This window comes from Muntiacus reevesi, chromosome 5, assembly GCF_963930625.1.
Source record: "Muntiacus reevesi chromosome 5, mMunRee1.1, whole genome shotgun sequence".
Lineage (NCBI taxonomy): Eukaryota > Metazoa > Chordata > Mammalia > Artiodactyla > Cervidae > Muntiacus > Muntiacus reevesi.
The window spans coordinates 25,680,677-25,692,447 of NC_089253.1; the positions used below are offsets into that span (position 1 = coordinate 25,680,677).

An 11,771-nucleotide genomic window follows, 5' to 3' on the forward strand; every position below is an offset into this window, starting at 1 on the left:
TCTCTAAGTGGGCTACTGCTGTCAGGATCAGGTTTGGAATGAGCAAGACGTGGATGCACTGTGGTTAAGAGCTAAAGAAAACCAGAAGTGAAAGTGGTTCTGACAATTCCTGAACTCCCAACTTTACTGAACCCCATTATACACTTCTCCTTATACGGCCTCCCCCCCCCCCCAACACACACAATGTCTTCAAGTCTTGTATTTTATGAGATCACTGCCTAACATCAATTCATGATACACAACCCACTTCTAATCTTTGCAAGCTCATTCAGGTAAGTGGTTCTTATCTCCAGTGCCTGAGGGGCAAGGCTGAGCAGGAACTACTTGTTGCATCTAGCAAGAGGAAATGGCTGTTGATTCATTTACCCATTTGATTATGTGACTACAACAAACAAAACACGCATTTAATATCCATTATTGGTGATATGTACAGTGAGCTGTAGGTCAGAAGTGAGAGAAAGTTGTCGAGGCTGTTTTTCTCTGTAAAATGTAGTGGAGTTGCAGGCTACCCATGGGTTGAATGTGAGATCAGTTGTCTGTATTCAAAATTCTTACAGAAATTTGATTCTGGTAAATTGATGTACATATTGAGGATAGACACAGTGTTTTCTTTTTCTTTATTTTGTTTTATAATATAAATTTATTTATTTTAATTGTAATTTAATTACAATATTGTATTGTACATATTGAGGACAGACAGTGTTCTCCCAAAGCTGGCACAATTGGTTTTTCTCTCAAGCACTGGGACATTTCCCTGTGTAGTCAGCCTGGCACCAGATGAAGTTGTTGCTTTACATGCTGGGTCTGGTGAACAAAATAAGCACCTTTAAACATTAAAGCTCACTCAGTGGAGAAGTCTTACATCATGAAGCAGAGACATCCTCTTGCTCAGTGAGTAGGAGGCTGGTGGAATCACCTGGGCTGTTTGAAGTCTCCCTGTGACATGAAGCTCAGTAGACCCACTTCACACATTAAGAGAGAGAACTTGCTGGGTGTCACGATTGCTCTTAGAGGTCGTGTTGCAGTTTTCTCTGCACTGTTGCATCTGTCAGGCTGTGTGTTCCTCAGGGAAGAACAGTGAGGGAATTAGGGAAGGGGATCCTAGTTCCCATCTCATGGATGATGAACTAAGTCTCAGAGACGTTCATGCTTATTCCAAATTGCAATTTATAAGTGGTAGAGCTGAGACTAGGACTTGGGTGTTTTGTTTTGATTCTAGATGTATAAAGTTTAAAAAATATACAGAATTTACTATATACTTTCAAAAAGCAGTGACATCAGTGAACAAAGATTTTAGTGAGTAAAATGCATCTGAACACAGATAAAGGCAAAAGTCTAAATTAAGAAAAATGTAAAATATCTTGACATTTCATTCACAGTTTATTGCCTAATTTAGAATACATGAACATATTTTACACTTCCCTGCATCCATGCATGCTACGTTGCTTCAGTCATGTCCAACTCTTTGCGATCCTATGGACTGCAGCTCACTAGGCTCCTCTGTCCATGGGATTCTCCAGCATAGTGGAGTGGGTTGCCACGCCCTCCTCCAGGGCATCTTCCCGACCCAGGGATTGAAGCTGCATCTCCTGCGTTGGCAGGCAGATTCTCTACCACTGAGCCATCAAGGAAGCCCATATGTGCGTGACATTTATTTTATAACTGGAGATTTGTACCTCTTCATCCACTTCACCTATTTTGATCAACCCTCCCACTCTTTTTCCTTCTGGCAACCACATCTCTATTTACTAGTCTGCTTTCTGTTTTTCTGTTCATTTGTTCTGTTTTTTACATTCCCCGTATAAATGAGATCATACAGCATTTGTCCTTCTCTGTGTGACTTAATTCACTTAGCATATATCTTCTAGATCCATCCATGCTGTCATGATGGCAAGATTTCATTTTTTTATAAATGACTAATATTCCATTGAATGTATATGTATATACATATCTCCTTTACCCAGTCATCTGTCAGTAGACACTTAGGTTATTTTCATATATTGAGAACTGTAAATAGTAGTGCAATAAACACAGGGGTGTGTATATATATATATATATTATTTTCATTTATTTTTGTTAGTTGGAGGCTAATTACTTTACAATATTTTAGTGGTTTTTTTTAAATCAGTTTTTGTTTTCTTTGGAAAATCTAAAGAGCTTTAAAACAGGTGCATTGGGACTTTCTTCACCAAAAATTATGTTACCTGAAGTTAAGGATAGTATAAAAGTGATAAATGGATATCCTTGTGTTATTCCCAGTAATAATGGGAAAGCTTTCAATCTTTCATCATCAAGTATAATGTTCACCGGAGTTTTCTTTGTTGTAGATATTATTTTTCAAGTCGAGGAAATTTTCCTCTATTTCCAGTTTTTGATAATTTTAAAAAAATTACAAGTTGCTGTTGGATTTAGATATTTCTTGTCTCAACTGATATGATCATATATTTTTTCTTCTTTAGCCTATTTATGTGATAGAGTACCTTTATTGATATTTTTCAAATACAGAACATCTTTGACTCCCTAAAATAAACCTTACTTGGTTGTAGCATATAATTCTGTCTATATATATATATGTGCTTTTTAAAAAATATTGCAGTATAGTTTTGATTGAGCTTTCCTGGTGGCTCAGATGGTAAAGAATCTGTGTGCAACGTGGGAGACCCAGGTTCAATCCCTGGGTTGGGAAGATTCCCTGGAGAAGGGAATGGCAACCCACTCCAGTATTCCTGCCTGGAGAATTCCATGGACAGAGGAGCCTGGCGAATTCCTTTCACTTATTTTTCATTTATTTTTTCTTATATTGTTCACTTATTTTTGCTCTTATCTTTATTATTTCTTTTCTTCTGTTTTCATTAAGCTTCTGCAAAAGGAATTTGTTTTTCTTCCTTTCTTTCTTATTTAGTCATTCAATCATTTAGTTATACCACTATGGACTCATGGTTATTTTATATTTTAAATCATAATCCAATACCACTTCATTTAATGTATTGGTGAATTTATTCTGGTTTTGACCATTGAGAACTCTTTCAGCTGGCTCCTGTTTCTGTCATAATCCTATCTTTGTGTGTGTGTGTGTGTGTGTGTGTGTGTACTTTAGGGCTTCTTTGCTTTCTAGCAAAGATGCTCCAGTCTCTTCTTAAACCTTTCTTTCTCCAGTTCCTGTCCTGGTTTCTCTTATTGGAGAACATTATTAGAAACTTCATACCTGAGCACTAGATGTACTTCTTGCTTTCAGGTCCTCTAAACTGAGAGGACAAGGAAATGTATGTATATATACATGTCTATAAATATGTTTATATGTAATCATTTTAGCTATAATAAGTTAAACATGACTGCATACTGATGACTCCATCTATAATCCGTTACCATATCCTTTCTCCCCTAACTTGTTTATCCTGCCATTCTCATGGTAGGATATCTGACTCACCATCAGCCACTGATTTACCAATTTGTTCAGTCTCAGTATGCTTGTATAGTGGTTTCAGGATTGTTAACTTCTACCCCTGTGGGAAAACACCTTGTCAACCAGAGTACAGTGCTCATGAAACTTTAATTTTTGCTTTAAACCTTTGGCTTACATTTATTCCCAAAGTTACTTAGGTCAGCATGTTTTGTCACTGTCCCCTCCTGTGGAGCTGCCAGATATATCTGTAACAGAGGTTGTTTTGTCATGTTGGGCATTCCTTCCTAGAATCTCCAGTTTCCTAAATTAATTTGTATATTTGCACACATTAAGTTTCACTCTGTACTGAAAATCACTATGGGTTTTAACAAATACAGTATCATATAGCCACCAGATTTTAGCCGGAAAGCTCATTATTTTGCCAGTAATTATGACATGAGTTTTAGTTTTCCTGTGTCTGTTCTTTATCAAGTATAGAGAGGTAGACTCTCTTAATTCCTAGTTTTCTGAGTTTTTATCATGAATCTGTTTTTTTTTTTTTGTGAATCAGTTTTAAATGTTGTTAAGTGCCCTTTTAGTGTCACTTGATATAATTATATGATTTTTCTTCTGTATCCTGTTACATTGATTTTTGCCTGTTGAACTAGTCTTGCATATCTGGAATAAATCCCACTTGATCATGGTGTATATATATACATATGTTTTTATTATGTTGGATTTGACTTCCTATATTTTGTTCAGAAGTTTTCATGCTTATATTCATGAAAGTTATTGGTTTTGTGGTTTTTCTTTTTTTTTAAATGTCTTTATCTGACTTTAGTGATTAGGATAATCCTGATCTCATTGGATTATTTAAGAAGTGGTTCCTTTGCTTCCACTTTTCTGTAAGAGACTGAAGATAATTGATGTTATTTATTCCTTAACTGTTTTGATAGAATTAATAAATAGGCCATCCAGGTATGATTTTTTGGGAGGGTTATTAGTTATTAATTCAATTTTAAAAACAGATATTGAGCTCTTCAGGTTATCCATTTGTCCTACATGAGTTTTGGTACTTTGTGTCTTTATATGAAGCAGTCCATTTCATTTACATTATCAAATATGTGGGAAAAGAGTTGTATACAATCTTCTTTTAGTATCTGTATCATCAGTCGTGACTATATCTCCTTCATTTTTGATATTGATTATTTCTGTCTTCCTTTGGTTATCCTGGTTAAAGACTGATCAGTTTTACTGATTTTTACAAAGAATCAACTTTTGATTAAAATTTTTTTCTCTGCTGTTTATAACTTCATTCATTTCTGATCTAATTTTTATTGTTTATTTTCTTGTGCTTAATTTAGGTTTCAATTACTTTTCTTTCTCTAGTTTCTTAAGTTGGAAGCTTAGTAAGATATTTTTTACTATTAATACATATACATTTAATGCTGAATATTTCACTTTGATGTTTGTATTTGCAGCACCCCCAAAATTTTGATAAGTTGCATTTTTTGTTTAGTTTAAACCTTAGCTTGTATAATAAGCATTCTTTGAGTTATTTAGTTTGCTTTGTAAGAAATGGGACCATCCATTTTGCAGCAAGCATTTAACATAAATATATTATTTAGACCACATGAAATTCTACCAAGCAGTTAATTTTCATCTTACTACATTAGAAGAAAATAGTGAAACACCAAGTTATCATAAAATATGCACAATATTTTATATCAAATGACTAGTGGAATCCGGATTGGAGTACTGGTAGGTCCACTTGACATCACTATCCATTGTCTTTCTATCACTTAGTTATAAACCACCTGGAGTGGGAAAATAAAGATAATGACATTTTCTAAGTGACCTTGGGCAAGTTGACTTTCTCCTAATAGTTGTATTTTATCATCCTAAAAACTGTGGTTTCTTCTCTTAAACTGGAAGATACATAGACAAACATTAATTGGTTGCCTATACCTACACTTTTGTTATCAGTATTTTAAAATATGTATTATATTTAATACAACTATTTCACAGTTAAGAAAAGAGACATTTGCTAAAATAAATGAGGCTGTGAATAGCATTTCACATACCTCTGAGCCATAAAATCTAGGTGGTGGAGATTTTCTGGGGATCACCCAATCCAGCCCTTTAGTTTTCTGCATGCCACGAGGCCATGGCAAGATCTCCGTTCTCCGACCAGGGACTGAACCCACACCCTTTCAGTGGAAGTGGAGTCTTAACTGCTGGACCGCCAGGGAAATCTCCCAGTCCTTTGGTGGTTTTTTTTTATTTTTTTTTTTTACGACAGAGGATGAGATGGCTGGATGGCATCACCGACTCGAGTCCTTTGGTTTTAAAGATGAAAAGTTTGTGACAGACATTGACACAGGTCAGTTGGCTGAAGGGAGGGGAAAAACGTTCTTGGCTGAGCTGAAACTCAGTTTTTCTGATTTCCACTTGAATGATGCCCCTTTCCCATTGTGACAGGGGAATAGCCGCTTGCTTGGCGGGCAAATGAAGAGAATCGCAGCGTAGGTTAGCGGAGTGGGCTGCCTGCTGGACAGTCTCTGGCGCCTTGGCCCAGAAGTCTTCGCAGAGCCTGCTTCACCTCTGCGTTCCGCAGGGTGTAAATGAAAGGGTTGAGCATGGGAGTGACTATGGTGTAGAAGACAGCAGGGGCTCCGACGCCTGCCCCGCTGGAGCGAGGCTGCAGGTAGATGCAGACGGGAGGCAGGTAGTAGAGGAGCACCACCGTGAGGTGGGAGGTGCAGGTGGAGAAGGCGCGCTTCCTGCCCGCCGCTGTGCGGATGCGCAGCACCGCCGCGGCGATGAAGGCGTAGGAGATGACGATGAGGATCAGGCAGCCTGCAGCCACAATGTCAATGCTGGCAAGCATGACAAGCTCATTGATGGTGGTGTCTGCACAGGCCAGCTTCAGCACTGGCGGGATATCACAGAAGAAGTAGGCGATGCGATGAGGCCCACAGTAGAGCAGGCGGAAGGTGAGGCCGGTATGGAGGGCGGAGTGCACAGCACCTGCGGTCCAGGTCATCCCAGCCAGCCCGGCACACCTCCGCCTGTCCATGGCCAGCGGGTAGCGCAGGGGGCGGCAGATGGCCAGGTAGCGGTCGTAGGCCATGGCTGTGTACAGGAAGCACTCGGCGCTGGCCAGGAAGTGGAAGCAGTAAAGCTGGACAGCGCAGCCCTGCAAGGAGATCGCCTTTCCATCCAGAGTCAGGAGGCCTGCCATGGCCTTGGGCGCTGTCACCGTGGACAGACAGGCGTCCAGGAGGGAGAGGTGCCCCAGGAAGTGGTACATGGGGGAGCAGAGGTGAGGGTCAGAGCCCACGGTGATGAGAATGAGCAGATTCCCCGTCACGGTGATGCTATAGATGAGGAGGAAGAGCAGAAAGAACAGGCGAGGGTGTTCAGCTGTGTACAGCAGACCCTCCAGGAGGAAGTAGTCCACCACCGTCTGGTTGGGGGCTCCTGTCTCCCTGATCATCTGCTCAGGCAGGAGACGACTGACATCAGCAGGCAGAATAAGTAGCCATTTGCCTTCCCTGAAGTGTCACTAGCCAGTTGGTCCGTGTCATGGATATGCACGTTCAATTCACTCCTTTGGCCTGTTCTGGTGTTTTCTTGCTGCCCTTTCAAAATGAGGCTTTCAATATGGGAAACACTATCTTTCTGAGGCACATAAAGAACTGTAAGGAATACTTGGAAAAAGTACACTCCCTAACAATGGCAAGATAAATACAGATTATAAATCGTACTCTCATGGAACACACACACACACACACACACACACACACACACACACATATTTTTTTTTTTGCAGAGTTTGGAACTGTGGTGCCTCTGCTCCCTTGATTTACTCTGCCATACTGCGTATGTGGATGACCAGGTTCTTATTGCTTTGGGTCATCAGGGAGTTGCATCTCATCTTCTGGGAGACTTGTTCAGAGTTTTGGAGCTATTACATCAGCCAGGAACAGGGCGGTCCCATGCATTCTTCATCCAGAGGGAGTTCTTTAGCCACCCACAATCAACTCTCAAGTGTAGGACGGTGAAGCCTTAGAGAATTGAGTTAATAATTATCAGGACAAATTGTTCAGTTTCATTTCATGCTCTTCGTGTAAACCTTTATTTCAGCCTTTTGGGAAATGTTTTCCTATTCCTTTGTTTTTAAGCCTAAAATGAAATTTAAGCTTTCTTTATTTCCTTCAATCTGTTAACTCTTAAACCTAATTAGATGTTAAATTATATGAAAATTTTCTTTAAACTGCTTATTTCTGCTGTATCTTCAACTCTTATAGGTTTTACCTAAGGCTTCCTTTGCATATTTCATACCTAAATTTACACAAAGGTGCTTTATGTCCTAACTCTCAATTCTCTAATATATCAAATGTTCTGTATTCCACTTGTCAGTTTTCTTAAAACAATATGTTTAATTTCTCTCTCCCCTTTACTGTTCTTCTTTTTCTAAGGCATAAATTAACTCTCTTTTCAATATGCAAAATTATCTGCAAACTGATTCCATTATAAGCACACAATCTTTATCTTTTTCAGTCCCAGGAAGTAGCTTCTCTTATCTAGGGTTGCTGTCTACCTCTTCTCAATTTGCCATGATCTCCCCCTGATCTCATCACAGCATTCCATCTTAGAATGAGAATGGAATTCTTTTTGTCTCTGCCTTCACTAATCTACTGTCTATGGCTAATTTTGAACATTAATTCCTCTAGTAGCCCTTTATAAATAATATTTTATCTCACACTACTTTATTCATCCTTGAAATATATAGTATTTAGGATAATTATTAATAATAATTATACAAAAGTACATGCTTATGCATTATTAATAATTATCCTAAATACTATATGTTTCATGGATGAATAAGGTGATGTGAAATAAAATATTTATAAAGGGCTTCTAGAAGAATAAATGTTCAAACTTAGCCTTCTTTGGACTTAGTGTTCCATGTGCATATGTCATGTCTTTCAAAGAGGAACATAGAGAAAATATCTTATGTCTCATCTAGTTTCTTTTTTAAAAATTTATTTTTAATTGGAGTGTAATTGCTTTACAATGTTGAGTTTAGTTTCTGCTCTATGACAACATGAATCAGCCCTAAGTGTTATATATAACCCCTCCTTCTTGAGTCTCTTTCCCCCCACCCCTCATTCCACCCCTCTAGGTTGTCGCAGAGCACTGGGCTGAACTCCCTGTGTTATATAGCACCTTATCAAGTTTTTAGTTAATGTTTTTGGTATAGAAAAGTTGAAATAGCAAGGAGCCAAGTTTATTTGTATGCTTGTAAGCTTAAGTTTAGAAGGAAATGGCAACTCACTCCAGTCTTCTTGCCTGGGAAATCCCATGGATGTAGGAGCCTGGTGGGCTAGAGTCCATGGGATTGCGAAAGTCAGACACAACTTAGCAACTGAACAGCATTTAAGGGCTTCCCAGGTGACTCAGTGGTAAAGAACTCATCTGTTAGTGCAGAAGACTCAGGTTCAGTCTCTGGGTCGGGAAGATCCCCTGGAGAAGGAAATGGCTACCCACTCCAGTATTCTTGCCTGGAGAATCCCATGGACAGAGGAGCCTGTCGGGCTGTAGTCCATGGTGTCACAAAAGAGTCAGACACAACTGAGTGACTAAACAACAATGATGATGACAAACTTAAGTCTCTGGTCAATCACTTATTAGCTGAAAGAGAACCATAATTGTGCTAAATCTTGGTTCCTCCATTCATCAAATTTTATATGGGGATATTATTATTTGTGACAGATAATAGTTTATTTAGAATAGAGTAGGACATACAGCATATGATGTTAAATTTATTCATATTCATTAATTTATTCAGTTTCCCTATAAGGCTCCTGATGAAAAATTGCATAGATTCTGCTTGAACAAATTCAGCAGTGGAGTATTCCCTATTTCACAAGAGAGCTCATTCCAGTGTTGGATAGATTGATGTATTGTAATGTCCTTTACATCAGCTGTATATATGTATGCTGGATGTTTCAACCAGTTAGGTTTAGATTTGTCCTCTTCTCACTCACTGGAATGGATATGATTTTTAAAGTATATAAACAGTAACAAATATTATTGGTTGTGGAGAAACTGAAACCTCTACACAATGGCATTCGGAATGCAAAATGGTAGAGTCCACTTGGGAAAACAGCTTGTTTTGAGAAGTTTCTTAAACATGAATTTTACTATATGATCCAGAATTTCCATTTATAGGGATACACAAGAGAAATGAAAACATGTGTATATAAACATAAATGTTTATAATGGAATTAATCATAGTAGTCAACACCTGGAAACAATCACGTTTGTTGTTTATTAACTGGTGAATAGATTTTTTTTAAAGTGTATCTGTACACTGAAATACCACTCAGCAATACAGAGAAACAAAATGCTAATGCAGATTATAAAATGGATAGTACTCAAAAACATGATGCTAAGTGCAAGAAGCCAGACACAAAAGGTCACATGTTGTATGCTTTTAAGGAAACATTCTCTTAAATCTATAAAAAGAGAAAGGTTCGTGGATACATGAGACTGGAGTGAGACTAGGGAATGAATACAGACTGCCATGAGGAATCTTTCTGAAGTGAAGAAAGTGTTCTAAAGCTGGATTGTTGTTATATTGCACAAGTTTGTAAATTTACTAACAATTTTTGAATTGTATACTTAAACAGGTGAATTTTATGGTGTACAAAAATGAGTTATTAAAAAAGGAAGAAGTAAATCAAAAGGAAGAAAGTCTGCCAAGTGACACAAAACATGATTGAAATAAATGGACAGATACTGTTTGCTAAGGATAGTATAATAAAGTATTTAAATTCCTTTTAATTTTTAAAATGCTTTTGTTTTGAAGTGTTAGATTTATAGAACATTAGAAAATAGAAAAGATCACATATATTGAGCTAAATTCTCCTAAAGTTGACAGTTTATAAGCCACTGTAAAAGTATAAGAATCAGGGAATTAGCATTAGTACCATACCATAAACTGAACTATAGACCACATTGAAATTTCACCAGTGTTTCTCCAATATCACTTTTCTTTTCCAGGACCCAAAAGAGGATCTTTGTCTCCTTTAATCTGTGACAATCCCTCATTCTTTCCTTGTAATTAACAACTTTTACCCTTTTGATGAGTACCAATTAATTATTTCATATAACATATTTCAATTTGGGTATGTATGATGTCTTTTCTTGAGTAGATTGAGATTATGCAGTTATGGCACAAACCACAGAACTGATATTGTATTTTTTTTCAGGTATACATCATTTCAGGGTGTATGTGATGTCAGTATGTCTTACTATTGGTTATGCTAAATGTCTTGCAGGGGAGATACTTTGAGACTATGCTTATGTTTTGTATCTCCTGAAATTTTCACTCAACAATTTTAGAATCATTCATTTTGTCAGGGAACATTATTACCTTGTTGTTTGTCTAATGGTGATTTTTAAAAAATTCCATCAATCCTGTACATTATTATTAATGACTGGAATGCTTCTGTATGGAAGAACAGTTTCTTCTTCTGGTTTTTTAATTTATTCAATTATTTATATCAGTAGAGATTCATGAATATGTATTTTATTCTGTGATTAAACATAATGCAGTGTAATATTTATTTTGTTATTCAAGTTGTTCTATTTTGACCATTTGGGGCTCCTTCAGTCTGTCATCAGTATCTTATTGATATGCTTCATCTTTTTCATACATGTCCTTGTTTCCCGACACAACGGGATGTTCCAGCCTGCTCTTGTATTTTCCCTTCTCCAAACCTAGATGCCACAACTTCTCTAAAGAGCCTTTCTATTGGAGAATTGCATTAAAATTTAGAAACCAAATCTGATTTCTAAGTGCACTTCTTGCTACTGAGATGTCTTTACTCCTAGGGACCCTCAACAAACAGGAAATATATGTATGAATACTAACCCATCCAAAATATGCATCTATACTTATTTCTGTATCAATTTATCACCATAATTTTAAAAGCTATTTATTTATAATGATACTTCCAAATTCCAGTCCAACACTACTTTTGCTCTTTTTATTTGTTGTTTTTCTCTCCAACAGTGAGAAACCTACTTCTCATTACCTAAATGTGTCAGTTCCATATTAGATTGTTTTCTTTAATTGCTTTTGGCGATTGAGTCATAATACAAAATTATTACCTTATATCATGGTTGAAGAATAATTCACCCATGTTTTCTTCTATTATTTGTAAGTTTTTAAATTTATATTTAGATTCCAAATCTGTTTGTAGTTTATTCTTTTCTGTGGTAGAAGAGATATGGAGGTAATTTTGTTTGGCTTGTGTATATGAAGACTTTGATTTTTGCATATTAAATCCCTTTTTATTACTGGTCTTTTAAA

At 37.2% G+C, this 11,771-nt stretch overlaps 1 protein-coding gene across 1 annotated transcript; it reads right to left on the reverse strand.

Moving 5' to 3' along the window:
• Nucleotides 1-5,912: 5,912 nt before the first annotated feature.
• Nucleotides 5,913-6,881, reverse strand: OR10S1 (olfactory receptor family 10 subfamily S member 1). The gene has a single exon (XM_065937029.1). It carries the CDS (start codon nt 6,879-6,881, stop codon nt 5,913-5,915), a length of 969 nt encoding a protein of 322 aa, XP_065793101.1.
• Between the last annotated feature and the right edge of the window lie 4,890 nt (nt 6,882-11,771).

What these genes read in the sequence shown, in the direction of transcription:
- OR10S1 (XM_065937029.1), bottom strand. Translation starts at nt 6,881, where the DNA reads ATGATCAGGGAGACAGGAGCCCCCAACCAGACGGTGGTGGACTACTTC.